General features: G+C 41.3%; 1 protein-coding gene across 1 annotated transcript in view; it reads left to right on the forward strand.

The window, feature by feature from the left end:
- LOC306970116 (polypeptide N-acetylgalactosaminyltransferase 10-like) overlaps positions 1 to 19701 on the forward strand; it is an 82547-nt gene that overhangs the window by 34009 nt on the left and 28837 nt on the right. The window contains exons 2-4 of the mRNA XM_079565976.1: positions 9230 to 9332; positions 9652 to 9790; positions 18337 to 18503. Coding sequence (XP_079422102.1) covers positions 9230 to 9332; positions 9652 to 9790; positions 18337 to 18503 — 409 coding nt within the window. The remainder of the gene's footprint in view (positions 1 to 9229; positions 9333 to 9651; positions 9791 to 18336; positions 18504 to 19701) is intronic.

Raw genomic sequence — 19701 nt, forward strand, 5'->3', positions numbered from 1 at the left:
TTTGTTTTCATTCTGTCAAGTTGTCTATATGTGCTGCAAGTTTTATATGACGTTGACATTTCTGTGTGGCAAGAATTCAAAGGAGAAGTCATAGAATTGAATTAAATGTTTGAGATGAATATTCAGATGTTCAGGTGTTGACCCTTTCTGTCACTAAATTGTTTAAGTTTCTAATAGAGGCACTTATTGAGATTACGGTGGAGACATTCAATTGTCACAGCAGCTCTTTAGAAAATGTTTAAATAGTCTGCGCCTTCTCTTAACTGATAAATGAAGAGCTTCGCCTTGTGGCTCCCGCTCCCTGTCTCCCCAGTGTCGGTACTCTGTCAATCTCCCTTCCCACTGTAAACAAGATGAGAGATACTTGAACTCTTTCACCTGCGGCACGAGCTGTCCTCCAAAAGAAAGGACGCGCAGCCCAGCCCTGATTGAGAGTCATAGATTTCTACTCGGAAAGTCTTGTTCAACAGAAATGCATTGTTCTTCGTTTAGGCGTGACCTGTCGGGAACACGAAGCCCAGTGAATCACGCCTTTAGCATCGTCCGCTCAATGTAGTGACTTAGTATGTGCCTTTTTGTATTGTACTGTGCTGAAATGGTTCAGTAAATGATCACAAAAAGTTATTGCAATATTCAATAGGGATGCACCGATACCACTTTTTCTAAAACCGATACGAGTACGAGTACTTTGATTTAAGTACTCGCCGATACCGAATACCGATACGAGTACAAGGCATTTTCTTCAACATTCTTACTTTTTTCACAGCAGATTGGTTTGTAATTAGTAAATTAATTGTTTGTAGTAACTTAGCGAGTAGCAACAGCGTTTTCATTGTTCTGTTGCAGCTCATTTTCGCTCAATATAAACATGCTGTATGTCTTTAAGTTGGATTTTCTGAGGACTTTTTAGTTGCTGGGTTAGTTTTTCAGATAAATAAACCCCTGGGCATAAAACGGCGTCAGAATGGCCTAAACTGCTAGCCGCGAGTTAGCAACGTTAGCCTGTATGTTGTAAACACTGCAGACGCTGCAGCACTAACAACATTTAGCTCTGGTTAAATCCAGCACAGACTCTGGTTTAGAGAGCGCAGTCTGTAATAAAGTCAGCTCTATGTGGATTATTGTATTTCCACTAAAGAATTCTCCAGTTTGTTGCTTCTTTTCTCCTCATACTGGTAACGGTATCGGTGCATCCCTAATATTCAAGACAGTTATCAAATATTATCTATCTCTATAGTTGTCAGAAAAGTATGTTATTAATCTCACTTGTGGGGTAGCAAAAAGGTTGTGTTGCCTGAGGTTCGGTTTTACACTGATGGATGATCTGTTGTTGCGATATTAATCCTGTGCAACATTTCTGTCACAGTGAATGAGGAAACAAACTTTGAATGTCAGCGCAATTTAGTGCAACACAATATAATTTGTGTGGGAGCGTTGCACATTGTACATGCGCAAATAGGACTTTCTCCCTGTCACTCTTTGAGAACAAGAGAAATCAGGTTCAGGAGCTTCTAGGCATTTCCACTTCTCCCCTGAAATGCAATAAAATACACCTTTCACTTCGTTTGGTGACCTACTAAGGCGGCCCTGTCCACTGAAATCTGATCATAGGGACATCAGTCTGACCTGGAATGGGAAAATGCATCATGCGCCGAGTGTCCCGAGTCTCTTCTGGCTGACCTCCTAAATCCTGGTCCAGTGAACACATCTGTAATCTGCCGCTCCGAGATTAACAGATGCAGGGAATGAGGTTATCCTTCAGCAACGGCCTAATCCGAAAATCCCACGCTGAGGTCGACGAGAGGAGAGGGGGAAGATGGGAGTGAGCAGAACCGAAGAGGGTCCCACTGGCGCAGAGGTCAAATATCGTTTCTTTGTGCTTTCTGGCATTTCATTCTGGACAGGTTTGAGAAAGGTAGAGTGCTTATGCTTATCTTTTTTTTTATTTCGATGATTGAAATAAGAACGCGAAAATGAAGGTCAGCATGGCGAGATTAACAGCGTTCGAATCGAAATAGCATTTTGAATGTTCGCCAGCATCAAATCACAGAGTGCAGTTATTTAGGGACAATTCCTGACCTCTACAAACTTCTGCACAATTGGTTTTATTATTAGTTTGTCCTTAGATAGATTTGTTTTGAGGATTAAACGGGTTAGGCAGAAGCACAGGTGACATTGTTTCAGTTTTCTCTCCACTACTGCCGCTGCATGTGTAGACTACTGTGAAATGTTTTTTGGGTTTTCACTGCTGATTGAACTGTATCCATGGTTGCGTACTATGTTCTATTCTGAAAACCATCATAAATCCTCAAGGCCATGGGAACCCAGGGTGCTGAGGGCGCTGTAGCACCCCCTGGTGGATAGTTTGTGAACTGCAGGCACTATTAATATATAGGAAATGTGCACAGAAAAAGCGTTTTTGGGGTACGTTTTTTTCCTCATTGCATTATGTAACTTTTAATGTGGAAATAAAGTTGATATTAATGCGTATATGACCTTTTATGGATGGCTATGTGGGTGGTGAGCATAGCAGCTTTATTTTCCATCATGGTGGCCTTTATGATGCTCTAGGAGCAATTATTTTTTGAAGATTTCTGATAGGGCTGGGACAAAAGATTGTATTGCTGGGTTGCAGGTGACGTCACGGTGGTCTAAAGGCCTATAATATTATATAGAGGTAAAATTATTATGTTTTTGAGGAAATGTTTGGTCTTGTGCAGAGAGATCATGGACTCAGTGACTCATGTTAATGATCATTTTTGTAGTTCATACATTTTCTTTTTAGATACGACTTGTGATTAATAGGAAAAACAGGGTCCTGTGACATCATCACATTCTAGAACCTGCAACCCAGAAATAGGTGGCGTTCACGATTCAGAATTATATTTCAGGTGGAGGGCTGATGCTAATACAACTCTATGGGAGAGAAACAGTTTTTGAAAGAAATTTCCGAAACTATAACATCCAAATGTTTTCCCTGATCATTATTTGATAGTGATTGGATTCACAAACCTGCCACATTATTTTCATGGCTGCAAGTCCTTTCCACGGATCAACATCACACTCATGTTTTTGAATTTTGTCTCCACTTCATGAGGAAATAATTAGACCATAGTTCATATGAGCTGGAACTTTGTGGCAGTTATTGTTTCATGTGATTTGGTGCAGGAATTACTGAGAAATTAGCAATAAAATAAGACTAGTAATCTGCATTTTGAGCGTTACCATGGTTACTGCAATATAATTTTTAATTTTAAACTATAGGCTCTTTTAGAATGTTGTGATGTCATGTGAACGCAACCTATTGTATCGTATCACAATACCAAGTGCCGATACTTCATCAAGTATCACACTACTTCAATACTTGTGTTTTACTTGGAGGCATTTTTATCCTGCACTTCTTTGTTTTCCAGTGACTGTGACATGTTTTCCTTTTGCACATTTTAAGGCAATGATATTACTTGTCATAATTACTGTATCACAACACGTATCGGATCGTGTCGGATTGTGACAGAAGTGTATCATCCCAGCCCTAATTTCTGGTAGCTTTATTGGATGGAACATGTGCGTAACCATGGAGATGGTTAGGAGACCAGAAACTCTTTTGAGCCTGCTAGAGGTCATCATAATAGAAAACATGGTGCCACGCTAACCACTCATACGGCTGAAAGTCCAAAGCATTATTAGACCAATGTTTTTTACAGTTAAATATAATGTTTGAGAAACAGACTCAAGCAAATTCTCAAAGTCAATATTTCCCACTGATTTAGCAACTTGGATTTAGCAGCGTAAACATGTGCTAGTTCTAGTTTGACAGTTTTTAATTAATTAAACTGCTGCAATCTCAATCACTTTCATCAAAAAAAAAACCCAACCAAATTACTTTCTCAGTACTTCCACCATCTGTTCCGAGCATTTTATCATCCTTTCCCGTGTCTGTCTCCACAAAGTCCGCCCACGACGCACTCTTCCTGAAAACCCAAACACGCGTCGGGTTTGCGAAACTTCTGCCGGCTCTCCTTGTCTCTTTCTCAAGGTCTCGTTGTGAGAATAAGCCCCAGCGGAATAGCGCGAGTGCGACGCGAGCTGAAATTTTAATCAGAGAATTGGGGCGAAAGTAAAGGAGGTGTTTTTAGTTGTTTTTTTTGGGGGTGGGGGCTGAATATGTACGGTCTGACATGTGTCACTGGATGTATCAAGGACCACAGATAGAAGAAAACTGATTGCAGCTTATTGTGGTGACGGTTGTGGTTAGACAGGCTAAGCTGACCTCCAGAGTTAGATGACCTTAAAGTGCACATGACAGATTTGAATGCTTTTTGAAAATGTAACTTATTAAAAGGAAAACATCATTTGCAAGTTCATCAGTTGCATAATTATCATTTTATCTCAGTGAAGCAGCAATTGTAATGAAGAAATGTTGGGCAGGAAAGTTAGTTTGACTCATTTCCCATTGACTTAACGTGATCGGCGCGGCAACAGTTTGAAATTGTTTGCCTTCGTCTATGTCACTTCCTGTCAGTGTCCAATAAGGAAGTGAGTAAACAAGCAGCTAGCTTAAAGCGCTGAAGACATTTGAGACCAACAAATGTCTTCTTCTGAAACACCGAAGAGGCACCAACAGCCCCCCTCACCGGCAGCACAGTGGAGGTGCCACAGGAGGCGCTACAGGAAACACAAAAGGGACAAACGAGGAGGTATCCGGGCAAGACTCAAAGCTAAGCCGCACATGCCGTCAATCTTCACTATTGCTCTGGCTAATGGAGAATGAAACTGGAGAATAAAGACTGTTGTGGAGAGGAGGGAGCTGCGCAGGAGGAAGAGAAAGGAGGAGGTGGAGCTGACCAGTGCAGGACACCATGCTCTGAAACAGGGACAGACCCAGGAGGCGGTGCACCGTTTCAGAGGATCAGAGGAGACTGAAGGCAGCCGGGTTTTCTCTGGATGCCACGGTTTCCTCAACCTCCAAAAACATGCTGGTCGGCCCACAGCGGCTCAGAAGTTTTACGGTCGTACAATGACAAATAAAGCGATTACTTACTTACAATCTTCGGCAAAAACTTTAACATAATTGTGTATAATATGTCATATGCACTTTAATCACACAAAAAGTACAATACAAATAAGTTTCACTTTACACAAGAGGACAATTGTCTCCAAGTTAGTTCTGCAGACGACAATCCAAAGTTGGTTTACTTAATGTTAATGTTTTATGCATAGCACAGATTGGAGGTGGTTCACACCTGTTGTTGTGTTTTTAATGCTTCAAGGGTCGTACAACGAGCACTTCTTTTCTTGCCAACTTTATGCCCGTTTTTATCATTTACATAAAATATTCCTCATGCAAGTCATAACTATGGAAATGTAACAAACCAAGGTGTGATTTTGTGCCTCAGATTTGTTTTTTGCTTCGATTGTGTCGGGGTTATTAACATTTATTAAAATGCATGGATTTAAATAAGGGCAAAATAACACTCAGTACGTTAAGTAGACATATCATGCATAATTGAAGCTTAAAAGCATTCTTCTGTTTTTCCTCCACATTGAAATGTCAAAATTTGGATTAAGTTACTTGGCTGGTAGAGATTTTTGAATGAGCCTCAAGCGCCCTCTGCTGTAATGGGAGAAAAACAAGCTTTCACGTTCAGCTAATGGCATATAGCAAATGGATGACACCATGATGAACACACTACAAGCACATTGTAATATTCAGATTTCTCAGAATATAGTAATAATGAGCTATGGCTAGGTCTGTGTAGGTGGCCTGGGATCATTTTGCTTTCCTTTGCCTTTTAAAGGGGGGGTATTATGCAAAATCGACTTTTTCAAGCTTTATATCATGTTTAAAAACATTAAAAACATGCCTGAAGTGTTGCCTTGGCACATTCACGTATTTTTGAGTAATCTGTAAAAACTCTGATGGCGGCCATTTTAGGGATAGGTTTGCCTGAGTCCTCCTAGGAACGCCCCCACCTCCTGGAGACGCCTCCGAGCTTTCGTCACCAGCCGAGTAACCAACCACTGCTCCTCAGCAGAGCCCCCTCCCCACTGATGCCACAGACAGCGTGTGGAGGGGGCGTGTCGGAAAGAGTCAGAGGTTCTTAAAGAGACAGAGGCCTATTTCAAGACATTCACTACACACTGCAAAAGTATTTAACTAGATCAGTATACACATCTCAATTTGAGCACAATAATCCAAATTTTAGTTGTTTTGACTAGTTAAGAAGTTCTTGGGCATTTGTTGATTATTTCACTTGTTCTGAGTTTCTGACTCGTTTCGATACATTTCGTCCTTATTTCAGGTAATTTTCTTTGCCAATGGGGTAAGAAAATTGGTCTTATCTCAAACTACCAAAGTAAACTTGGTCCGATCAGGAAAAGTGTCTAAACGAGTGAAAACCGCTCAAAACAAGATACATTTCCTCTATTCAAGTCATTTAAGCCAATGCTTGATATTTACTTTTTGTAGTGCAGCCATTTTGAGAGAGCAATTTTATACAAGGCAGTTATTCTAATTTACTGCATTTACAGACCAACAGAAGGTTTCGTCATCATTGTAGTGTGATATAGACTGGTGCTATGTGGCTGAAAAAAGCGTAATACCCCTCTTTAAAACTTGAAGACCGAAAACATAAATACGTAGCTTAAACATCAGCCGTATTTTCAAGTTTGAAGTTTTTTTGGTCAATCAATTACACGTCAGCGTATAAAATGATGAAGTTTCGCAGCGTTGAGTGTGATTGATCATTCCAGCATTCGAACTGATCGACTAATTGCCGCGTTTGGTCTCTGCTTAAGCGTCCGCGCTGTGATCCCGTAACGGAGCCACCGTGTGTTCGGAATGACTTAACGGGGGGAAAAAACGCGCCTGTCCCGTCTGAATCCGCCGCATCAGTATTCAGCTCGCGGCCCAGACGAGGCCCAGACGAGGCGAGGGCCGGGAGCGTCGCGAGAGCGTGCACGGAGAGAGGAGCACGTGCAGAATAAACTCGGCGTGAAAAATGTGGTGTGACGATGATGGAGACGGAGAGGCACAAAAGGAGCACCGCTGTCAAGGCACAAGAATGTCAATGTGCAGAGATTTCTTCCACGTTTTTTTTTTTTTTTTTTTTTTTTTTTAAGTGGTCGCGCACACAAAACACAGCCTTCAGGCGTTTGGTGTAGACGCTGAATTTCAAAACAGTATTCAATTTAGTTTTGTTTAATAAACCCAAAGTGCAATCCAAGCGTTGTCTTTAGTGCCTGGACTAAATGCAATTAATTTCCATTGAGAATGTTCACGGTCAAATTTAGTGGATGGTACAACAAGCGTCAACACCATTAACCTCCTGTTTCTTTTCTTTGTTTTACTTTTTTCTCCGTGTGAATTACAGTATTTATATTGCACACTATTAATGCGTATGTTAGTACCAACAGAGCACTGATGTGGTTCTTGATACGAATGAATGGTATGTGAAATAAAAGGCCAAGGCAGAATTTATGGACCATAGATCAGTGTTTTTCAACCATTGTGCTCTATTATCCGCAAATAATGTACCGTTTTCAAGTGTCTGTGCTGTCTAGTGATCGGCAGAGTAACCATATAATACTCTTCCATATCAGGTAGTTAATTTCTTTCAAGAGAATTAGTGATGCATTGAGGCATTGTGGCGAGACGGTGTTCCTATTCAAGACACTTTGATGAGAACGACTGAATATAGGCTACAGAGTTACATTTTTTAAACATTTTCTGCTGGTGGTGTGCCAAGTGATTTTTTCAATGAAAAACATGTGCCTTGGCTCAAAAAGGTTGAAAAACACTGCCATAGATACAGACAGCAGTGCGTCATACAAGGGGGCGTGGCCTAGCCGAGGGGGGAAAAAAAACTCATGGGAATCACAATTTTTCACTCTTTTTAGCCGTTTTCTGGCAGAGTATACACATATTTATCACGCATGATAAATATGCGTCTTTGCACTGGCTCCCTGTTAATTTTAGAATTGATTTTAAAATTTTGTTGTTTGTTTTTAAAGCTCTAAATGGACTGGCCCCGCAGTATATCACAGACCTCATCCAAATTTACCGCCCCCCACGCGCTTTGAGGTCTGAGGGCCAGCTCCAGCTCGTGGTTCCGAAGACGAACCGTAAAACCAGAGGGGACAGAGCGTTCGCCGTTGTCGGCCCTAAGCTGTGGAACGCTCTGCCCCTTCATGTCCGTACGGCCCCCACCCTGGAGTGTTTTAAATCTCGTCTTAAGACTCACTTTTATTCTCTGGCTTTTAGCACCGTGTAAGTTGTGTGGTCCTCTGTGTCTTTTTATTTATTTTTATATTTTATTTTTTTATTGAGTTTTATTCTTATTTATAGTTTTTAATGTGTTTTTATTTATATTTATTCTTTTAAACGGTTTTATTCATATCTATTGTTTTACACTCATATAGCTGTAGAGCTCATTTGCATTGTTTTGGTTTTATTGATTTTGTTGCATGTGCAGCACTTTGGAAACGTTTTGTTGTTTAAATGTGCTATATAAATAAAGTGGATTGGATTGGATGAATAAAGTCAAGCCAAAAAATCGGGTCCATGTGGATGTTTTTTCACAGCAAAGTGTTCAGTAGAAACGGAAAAAACGGCACTCGTTAGCATCGTTTTGCTAACGTTAGCATACACAGCATGAAGCTAGCATGCCTCCTGGTTAGCATCGTCCATTTTTTTTTAGTATTTATGGGCTGTTTGAACCACTTTGCTCATCTCCTTGTCTCTTGTATCTTTATTTAGTAGAGAAATGCATTCATAATTCAACATTTGTTAAAGTAATGGTGGAGAACTGGGAGAAAGTTTTTTTTTCTCTTCTTTGTTTTCCCCCTGTGGCTGCTTCGAACATGATCATTTATGGGTATTTGCAAAGATGCCATCTGTATCTATTCTATACTAAGTGCAACTTGCAAAACATTGATTTACACATTAATAGTATAAAATATGAGTGAGTGATTGACCCATCTAAAATGACTGGTATTGGTACTATTGACTAAAATGACCCCAAAAGTAATCGTTTTTACATCAATTTGAAAAAGTGTGGTATCGCCCATCTCCTAATCAGCATGCAAGGCCAAGCTGGATTTATGGTCGATTCCTCGAAGAGAAGGGAAATTGTGTAACAAAAAACAAGAGCTCAACACCATGAATGGGGCTAAAGTATATATTATATACAGACAATTTGAACATGATCACCTTTTCTGTGTGTTTCAGGGGGTGAACCGTGTTGTTAAAGATGCTCCCGTCGGCAGAGATGGCGTGCGGAGAATAGACTGGCACGACTTCGAGGCCATCAAACGGGACGCTGCCAGATTGGGTTTGTTTACATGTTTTAACAGCATTGCATCACGGCGTGCCTGAAGATGTTGTGCAGCCCAAAAATATGGAGATTATTTTGAATTCATGCATATTTCAAAGCTGCTTAATTATTTAAAAGGAAATGTATTTAGTTTAATTTGCAAAAGCTATTATATTAAATAGGTATTATTATTAAAATATTATTCATGTACTGTTTTTCTGTCCCCGTCCCTTGATTCTCCATATACCAAAATGATGACGGTAGCCACAGTTTTACAAGTGTAGTCAAAGTTGATCGATCGGTGATTGCTCATGCGTGTATTGTGTGTTGTCTGCAGGTAACGGGGAGCAGGGTAAACCGTTCCCTCTGAGCGACGCCGACAGAGTGGACCAGGCCTACAGAGAAAACGGCTTCAACATCTACGTCAGCGACCGCATCTCCCTCAACAGGTCCCTGCCCGACATCCGCCACCAAAAGTGAGTACTGCGCTTCAACTAAAGCTCTTCAACTTAGCTTTTGTGGGGTTATTAGTTGCTAAAGACTTGATCATATGGATTTGTCACAGAGTAGAAATGACTCATCACAATTTTGAATAACCCTTAAGTCAGACAGCCCCAACCCTACCATCTCTGCATCCCTGCAAGACACGCATGAACTATGCTACACAGGATGAAAATGAAGGACAACTGATTGACAGTAGCATTTTGTATGTGATTGTAATCATTGCTCAAGAAGATAACCCCAGAGAGCGCATGTTTATGTAAACAAACCAGTATGTGGTTCTCTTTATAAGGCAAAGACGTAGCGGCGCTGTCAGTCCAGCTACAGCAGGATTTACCAAAGATCTGCTTCCACTCCTCAATGTACACATCAGAGATGAAACAGAAAACCTTTCTCTGGGAATTTTACAGTTTGTCATCTCAACAGAGCCTTAGTCTGAGTCGGTGTTTAAGCTGCTCAAGACATGAGCATCCTACTGCGGTTAGTTTGTCGCCTCAGCACAATAAACACATGTGGTTCATGTGCATGAAATCTCTGAAAACTACACTGCTCAGCTCTCACCTCTGGCACATGTATCCAAAGCTAGATGTTTAGAGTGTGGTTCAGGGATTTCTTTTGGAGACGTTTCTACAATCTGTAGCTCAGCTGCTGTAGCTCATGTCCGCAAATGTTATCCATGGCAGGCTTTGCTTTAAGTGGTGTCAGTAACTCTCCTGGCAGTTTATAAGGATCCAATCCTACGTTTTTGCTCCTCTGCATGGGGTCCGCTACTTTTAGTGAGTGGAGATGTGATCTGCACCAGCCAGAGGTCTCCAATATGGCGGCCATAATAGCAAAGTCACACGACTCAAAGGCATGTATAATCTTATAATATGCATGGAACGGTCTGGGGATAATGTGTTGCTCAAAATAAGAATTAGATTTAAAATAAGTGACAAAACTGCTGAACTTTTGTTTGTGTGAAGATTAAACTTTCTTTTTGTATAACAGAAATAGCTGGTGGCTCTTAAACCAACCAAAAGGGTATTTGGATCAAACATTGTAAAATCTCAGCACTTCAATAAATGTGAGCGGCACAAGGGAGTGCTTAAAATGCTTTAATTTAACAAAAAATTTTGATAGTATGTGAGTAAGACACCATACACAAAAATGTCAAATTTATTCCACAAAGACTTTTCCCCCCTCCCTGAATTTAGTTCCCTATTTGACAAAAAGAAAAAAAAACGGTGAAAAGAATCTGTCTGTCGATCATCCACAACCTCCATTCTATCCCAGAAACAATGTTAAATCCTGTCTGAACTCCCCTCCCCTCGCCTCTCTCCTCCGGCTGGGTTCAGACACAGAGAACGGTGTGGTGTGAAGCTGGGGCCACCCGGGGCCAAGAGCCTCTCATTCAAACAAACAGTGCAGCAGGTTATTTCTTCACATCGGCACTCCATCAAGCGCACGGCAAAAACGAATCAGCGCCAGCGCGGCCGATTGAACAGGCGCGCTCCCTAACCTCTCCGGGTGTTTCTGAGAAGAGAGAGACCGAGAGGGAGGGAGCGAAATTGGGTTTTTGGAAGACACAGATCTCATCTTTGGAGCTGAGAAGGAATGTTTACTCTTGCTTCGACGGAAAGATATTGGAGATATTGGATCGGTATTTGATTTGAAGTAATAAAGAATCCAATAAATAAATGTCGAAATAAAGAAGGTTAGGACAGTATTTGGCAGCCAATATGTACGTCATGAAATTGTTAATAAATGTGTTTTTAATTAAGATTTTGCTGATGAGCTTTAAACATTAGAATTTGAGACTCTGTTCAGCATTTTGCTTTTTCAACCACAAAATGATTGCAATGTCATATTGCGTAACACTTAACTTAATCTAGTTACCTTGAAAAACGACAGATTCTGCAGAAGATTTCAACACTCCCTCTTATCTTCTTTCAACACTTTACACAATGCTTGTATTATGTATAACGTGGGCGTCAGAAGCATTTTGAAGGGGGTGGGGGCACATTTGAAGAAGTTTTTCCTCGCTTATTGGTGAGAAGATGTGCCATGGCGTGATGTCAAATCATGCATTTTGAAGTAGGATGATAGCCCATTAACAGGCTGGAGTGGACTTAAGTGAATGAATATTCCAACCTAACGTGATCAGCTCACGTTCAGTCCCCACTTTGTAGCAGCTGTTCTCTTAATCTGATGTATTTGTCCGGCAGAAACCGTCCTCACTGTGCCTTAATCTGCACAAACCTGTGTGTGCTCTGAATCAGCTACAAATCTCTTAACAGTACGATGATATGCTTAATCTTTCATGAAATATTAAAGGTTTTCATACCTAGTTCAAGGCATTCAACTATTTCTCGCTTTTCATCAGCAGAGAGATCCTTTTTCTTTCCCATATTGCTTGAAAATGGTGGTCTTCTTAATGATGTGGAACGTCCTTTTTCAGTAGTTTTTACCCTTAACTGGGCTTAACCTGAAAACTAATCATCCCAGGCGTCTGAGATTGATGTCAGTGATTCAAAGAGCCCTGAGACACAAAACCATCCATGAGTTTCATTGAAAACCTTTATGACTCTGAAATACAATGTGCATAGTCATTTGGGACACAGTTTATGGGCTACAGCTGAAGTTGTGCTGCGGGCTGCCGGCGCACTGCGGTGCACGACACAACTCCAACATGAATAGGCCGTCCCAGACTAATGCTCAGCTCGACACGATTTCGGTTTTGGGCCAGAGCTGCTCCAGCTGGCAGAGGGTCTGAACTTTAAGTAATGTACAGTCATTGAAAATCCACGTTGTGAAAGTGGAGAGGACCAAACTACCACTTTTCAAACAGAACTCTTCCGACGCTCATGGTGGCACACACACTGAATTTGAAACTCTGTCATTTCAGGTTTGAACGTTTGTACATGACACAAATCCCAGGCGTGGCAGATAGTTTTGTTGTTTCAGAGAGACGTCCTAGTTACAGGATGTTTGTTTTGAAATTGACCCCACTGCTGTCACCTACGACAGCGCTCAGTCAGCAGCAGTGGGTGACAACAGTGGTGCACTTCCTTTATAAATGGACAGAAACTTGGATGGAGTTACGGTATCTTATTCCACTTAGTGAAGTCTTTAGGCGCCTTTTGTCTGTGGTTGTGTCCATCATATCTTCGTATCCCTCGTTGAACATATGGGTTTTATTTCAAAGACTGACACTAATTAGCAACATGCTTAAGTTGCTTGTATTGTATATGATGATGCTTGAAAACCAGCATATGGCGCACGTCGCCTTCTTTGACACAAGCAAGAGACTGTAGCTCTTGCTTTAAGTACAACACAACTTCACGTGTAAGAAAATGCTGAACTTGAACTGTAGAAAAAACGCTTTGACAGGGTTTTATATTACAGTACGTCATATTGTAATGAGATAACTGTCTAGTTAAAATGCATATGACAGGTTTGAATCCTTTTGTAATTATGACTCAGTTTGATGGATACTATCTGAAGTAATTATTATATTTATCAAGATTTTGTTTCAGTGCAGAGGTAATAAGCTCTGTGCGAGGATTGTTTTTGCCCAACTTCCTTTTGGCTAGCATAGGGTAAAGACTACTTTCTGTACATACAAAAATCATAAAATAACGATTATATTTAAAAAATGTACTTGAACGTCAAGCCGTGTGCGTTTTATTCGAAAATATAATGGATGGATGCTAGCATAAAAATGTATGTTAGTGATAAGCTTTTCTTCGTAACATAGACAGTGGGATAGTTGCATAGAATTCACACTCACTCAATGCTATAATATAGTTGGCAACTATTAAAAATGTTTACCTTTACTATGTCACTTCCTGCCCATGTCCATAAATATGTAAAAACGGGAAATTTTAAGCAAAATGTAAAGTATAATTGTGTTGACTATGTTTTGTTTTTTAATATGACATATACACTTCAAAATATGATGGCATGATCACATACTATCACTTACTATCATATTTTACTAAGAAAGCTTACTTGATTTAGTCTGTTACTTTCATGTTAAAACATGCGAGTGTAACGGAGTGATTCGTTCCCCACTCCCGCAGAAGCTTTGCAACTTCGGACACGGCCTTTCCCGCCGCCTCCTCTGATGCGCGCTGGCACATCGCAGCATTTAAAAGGATAATAACAGTCAGTGGATCGGCGGTGTCTTGCCTTTTGTCTGTCACTTAAACAGCCACCCACTCACTATGACCCTGCGCCTCAGGTCTAGCACAAGAGCACATCCATTTCTGCGTAAACAAAGTCAAATCGAGACAGTTTTCAGACCTTGACCAGTTCTATAGCATATCGACGGGATTTCTCATCGAGGCACGCACTGCTCCACTCCAGTGTGCCCTGTTTGGACGTTTCTTTGGTGGCACTGATGATCTGAACACAGCGGTCGTACGTGCGCTTTGGGCACAGACATGTGCGTAAGAGGACTGACTCCTCTAGGATGTCAGGAGTGGAACAGAGAAGAGCACTGTGCCTCCCCACTTCACTTCACAGGACCTTATAATTTGATATTATTATCGATACAAAATTATCTCGCGTCTCCCCTATTTTAATAATAGTTGAGTCTATTGAAAGGAATTTGTTATCATTTTACTGCTAAAGTTACACATAAAGCAACATCTAAGATTCAAATTTAATTTAATTTTTCCCAAAGGAAGCATTCCACATCGACAGTTCAGCGTTGGATTTTTGCAAGACAAACTTCATCACAACATCATTGGTTATTCCGTTTCCAGTCCAAATCGAACAGAGTGAATCAAATCATTTTTCATATTTCTTTTTTCATCAGCTGTTGTTGACTTTTGAGAAGGGAATGTCCATCTGGAAAACCCACTTGCCGATCCCAATCAAAGTAACCAACCACCAAAACCAATGATCGAAGCATGTGGATTCGATAGGGATCAAATGACAAGATTCTGTTTTAGCAATAAGTTGTCTATGAAAAACATTTGTGCGCTCTCTGCACCAGGTTAGCGTTGATAACATTAGCAGGTGGCTGTCCTTGTGTCCCCGGGTAAGACACTTCCGTTAAAGGTCATAGAAGTATGATAAGGATCTGTCAAATTGCCCCGCCATTCCTACAGAAAAACAAATTATCTCCCTGATACAAGCTAAAACTCACCATGGGCACTTTGTTTTGGCCGAAACACTACTTTACATGAAAACCCGTGTCGTAATGTTTTTATCCCTCACATATATAAAACCCGGTGAGAGGCCATCAAGCTTTTATGATGCATTGTGGGATACTTGAGTGCACTACAAGTCACTTCACATTTACAACAGCACTCTCTGCATTAGCATAATTCCATAAAGTGCTCTTCAGGGAGACGATTATATGCTTTTTGATCCATCCAGTGTTTCATACTCGGATGGCATCATGACGTGGAGTTGATTTCTTGCAAAAATACCCCTTTTGTTTGTGCAAATTTCGAACCGAGCCAAACGGGGGAAAGCCACTTGACAGCGTGACAAATAGAAATGTAGTTCTATAATGAATCTCTAACAATCTTTTTGCAAGAGTTTTGCTGAAGCACGACGTGGGCGCTCGCCGGCGAGATCGAGAGTAAATGAGGACAGACAGAAACAGATGTCTAAAACGGAGGAAAACTTGACTTTTGCTTAACCTTTAGCTTCAATTGGAGTTGTTTACTCACTCATTTGCATCTTGACACATTAGTCAACCCACACATCTAAATATATTAGCAGAAAGTGGCCTGATATACCCACAATTAAAATCGTAAGGGCCGCAGTAATTTAGGTAGTGCAGTCACCTTTGCAAGAATGTCAAGTCTCCGCGGGGTATGATTATGGTTCAAACCTGCTAACCCTGAAGTTTAGACCAAGCAGGTTCCCAATCACACGTGATCATTGTGTTAGTTTAGCTGTGCATTCATTAGTCTTCTGTCAGGTTTGAGTGCTCCTGTACATGTTCAAAGGTTCACTGAGAACGGAATCAATTTCCATGGCGCATTTCCACCTACAGCCACTCAAAGCTCATCAAGAAATCACAATTGCACTTCATTGCAAATGAGGATTTTTTTTTTTTCCACCCATCGTGCTTCCGCAAACCCCCCATGCACCTCGTATGTATTATGTATCGGGCCGATACATAATACATACCAGGTCTTTGGTAAAGGCAGTGGCTCATTAACTCTACCGGTATGTCTTGTCCTTGTGGCTTTGTCTGGTGGTGCTCAAGGTCTTCGGTTTTGTTTCGGGTTTTGTCTTTTGCAGGGGTCATTCGAAAACTCTGGGACCCCCCCTGCGACCCCAGGTGCCGGCTGGGAACCGCTGCTCTAGGATTTAATTTGCTAAGTTGCCGCTTTTCCCGGTTCTGACTTGCTTTATCCATATATTAGTCGTCTTTTAGGCCAAGTTTCGTCTAGTTCAGTCTTAGTATTGTCCCGATAATGCTTGAAAATCCAATATTTTTTTCGATGGTAGGTGTGTCGAGAATTAGAACACATCAGATTCAATTTCTTAAAGGAATAGGCCACCGTTTTTACATACTGAGATATGTTCTTACCTTAGCTTTGATGAGTTCTTTAGGACCTGTCTGATCTTCACCCGTGCCTTCAGTCACGTAAACACAGCGCAGACGGCGTTAGCATTTAGCCTCTCCCTCTCTCCTCTATAGCTCCAAAACTGGTCAAGATAGAAGCTACCAAGCTCTCCCACGTTTTCCCTATTTAAATATGGTTACGTGAAGTGTTCCACCAGAAAGTATAATACACAAAATTAAACAATGTGGGTTTTGTAAGCGGATAAAAGGGGGAACTATATTGTAAGTAAGGGATAATGTATAGAACGCTGGTCATTATCGGGAAAATAAGTACCGACAGGGCGAACCGGACCCCGACGCGAAGCGGAGGGGTCTTGTTTCGCCCTGAAGGTACTTATTTTCCCGATAATGACCAGCGTTCTATACATTATCCCGCTTATTATACGGCCATTTGCCAACTGAACACACACAACATAAACTTCGTACGCTTTTATGAAGGCCGAAAGGTTTATTTAATGACATCCGCGACAAATAGTTCCCAAAAGTTTGCGCGTTGCGCTGCAGCGTTTGGCTAGGCTAGAAGCAGCAAGGCTAGCAGCTAGCCTAGCTGCTTAGTTGAAGGCGCAGTTGGAGGAATGGTGGTGAATCTTTGGGTAAATTGAAAGTCAGACTCACGCTAACTTCACGAGCAATTCCCCCAACTTCTCTCTCAGTGACGGGGACAGAGATAGTGTCGCTACTACGTACGCGCGGAGTGATATGAAAGCACGAACTCCGTTGCCATGGGCAGCGGTCATTATTTTTTTCAGAGGTCCTTTATCAGAAAATAATGACCGGTAGAACGTTGGGAAATCCCATTCAAATCAACGGAGCTTCTACTTACGTTGTGAAGAGCCGTATAATAAGGCGTAATAATACCTGGAGTAGTTCGAAATCCGCGCAGTAATCTTCCCTTTACTGTGCGGATGCCAAAATACTTCTTCTGTTGATGCAAAGTTGTCAATCTTGCTTTCATGGTTGGAATACATGTTCAAATTGTGTCTAAGCAAGACTTACGTGCAGACTAGTTCTACAAAAACGTGTAAATCTCAGTCATATTAGCGACATTAGCGGCTTTATATTGTGTCTCCTAATAGTGCAATGACAATTATTCGGCGATTGGAATAATGATCTTCAGTCTACTTCACAAGCTGAAGTCTGCCATAAGGTCACGACGATCTTTTCATAACCACGTGTGTATTAGGTCTTTCCTTGTAGCTCGATGTGGGGTCAGAAAGCCAGTGCTGTCAGGTTGGAGAGTGAGTTCAGACGATGGAGAGTGTGGGGTATTTTTAGTGTAAAAAGCTGCTGGTTATTTTCACTGTTGTGGATAATGACTCAGAGCTGCAGCAGGTCAGTGTGCAACAAGAGACAAACCGTGTTCAGAGTGAGGGAAGCAATAGTCAGGTATAGACTTTGGTAAAGACAACCAGAACATCAAAATCGCTCAATTCATTTAGAAGTGCTTCTCCACAGCCCTGTCCAGAATACAGTATGTAGAAAAGGTAGTTTATTCAACCCTCCAAAAAACACTGTACTGTTAAGGATACTAAAAACATCTGAACTTTAAGGACACAGTTTGAACGAGCCTCACATCATTGGCATTCACTGCAGTGAACCCAATGAACAGGTCTGCATTATGTTCATGTGGATGAAGCTCCGTGAAGCAGTGAATATTCTCACATCCTGACTAATTGTGGTGGGTCTGCTATTGAAAATATTACTGTTTTGATAATGTCTGCTGAAAGGACGACACTGCCATGAATTTAAATGTAGTATATTTTGAAACCAGACAGACAATCAACAACAAGCACAAAAAAAAACACTTTCATGCCAAGGCTAAGAGCGCCTCAAAAGCCCACTCCGACATTTTCAAGATTTCTAAGATGTCTAGATGAAAAGAAAGCGGAATGTCTGCTCTGATGTCCTCACAAGTCTGACTCAGTCTTTTCTTTGTGGTTTCAGCTGTGCGAAGAAGTTGTATTCGGAGAAGCTCCCCAACACCAGCGTCATCATCCCGTTCCATAACGAGGGCTGGTCGTCTCTGCTCAGAACGGTTCACAGCGTCCTGAACCGTTCACCCCCAGCGCTCATCCACGAGCTCATCCTGGTCGACGACTTCAGCGACAAAGGTGCTATTTTGGCTCCCTTATATTCTACTTCGTTTTGTACAAAGCTATTCTATGCAACTCGTCTGGAATCTCGTCTCAACTGCTCAAGTTCGAAAGCGCGGGATTGACCGAGTGATAAACCAGTCAGAGAAACGCATGGTCTGTTCCTATCCAAACAAACATGGCGGCTTGCATCACAGAGGGTTGAGGAAGAAACCGCCATCTTATGCCAATGCTACTGGCGAAGCACTAAAGCTGTTAATCAGAATGGTATGTTGCCATTCGAGAGGAATTTTCTTGTTCCACTCTTTAATGACGGGCTGCAAAAAACACCTGCATTAAAAAATAAATAAGTAAGTAAGTGTTATATTTGTCATTGCGCAATTGTACAATGAAATTGCATTCAGGTGCTGGGTTAGTCCTGAGCCACTGCGACTGAGCCGTGCCGCCATTGTGGACCAACCTGACCGGCATGTTTTTGGAGGCCGGGGAAACCGAAGTTCATCCTCCTGCGCAGCTCCTTCCGCTCCACAGAAGTCTTTCACCATCTTCTCCTCGTTTGTCGCTTTTTTGTTTCCTGTAGCTCCTGTTGCGTCGCCTCCACTGTGCTGGTGCAGGTGTGGGGGGCTCTTGGTGCCTCTTCAATGTATTAGAAGAAGAAATTTGTATCTCTAATGTCTTTACCTCATAAGCTAGCTTGTTTGTTTACTTTTAAAACAAGCTGGATCTTACATGACTAGTACGGACTCTTTGCAGTAAAAGATCCACTAAACCCCACACTAACACAGCAAAGACGTACAAAAGTAACCAGGAAAGCAATGTGGAACACAAAAATTACAAATGAAGAGTTCATTTGCAAAAACAGATAAGTGCCATTGAAAAAACTCAACGTATGCTTCAACATTTCTCTTTACATAGCAGTGTTTTTCATTACCAGATTTGTTTCAGTGCCATAAAAATATTAAGTCACTTGTTCTTAATTAAATTCACACAACTTTAGCTTCAGAAGTGGCATCTGTTGCGTACAATAACCATTTACCCAAACAATTTTGAAAAAAATAAAAAACAGAGATATCTGCTTTTGCAAATGAACTCTTCAAATGCAGTTCGCAGAAAAACTGCCTCTCTCTGTACCAAGAGAGTGGGAGGTTGCTTCTCGTCGCCATGAAAACTGGAGAGTCCGTCTTGTTGTTGGTTGGCTTTATTGAGGCCCAAAACT

The sequence above is a fragment of the Gobius niger genome (assembly GCF_951799975.1).
Source record: "Gobius niger genome assembly, chromosome: 11".
NCBI lineage: Eukaryota > Metazoa > Chordata > Actinopteri > Gobiiformes > Gobiidae > Gobius > Gobius niger.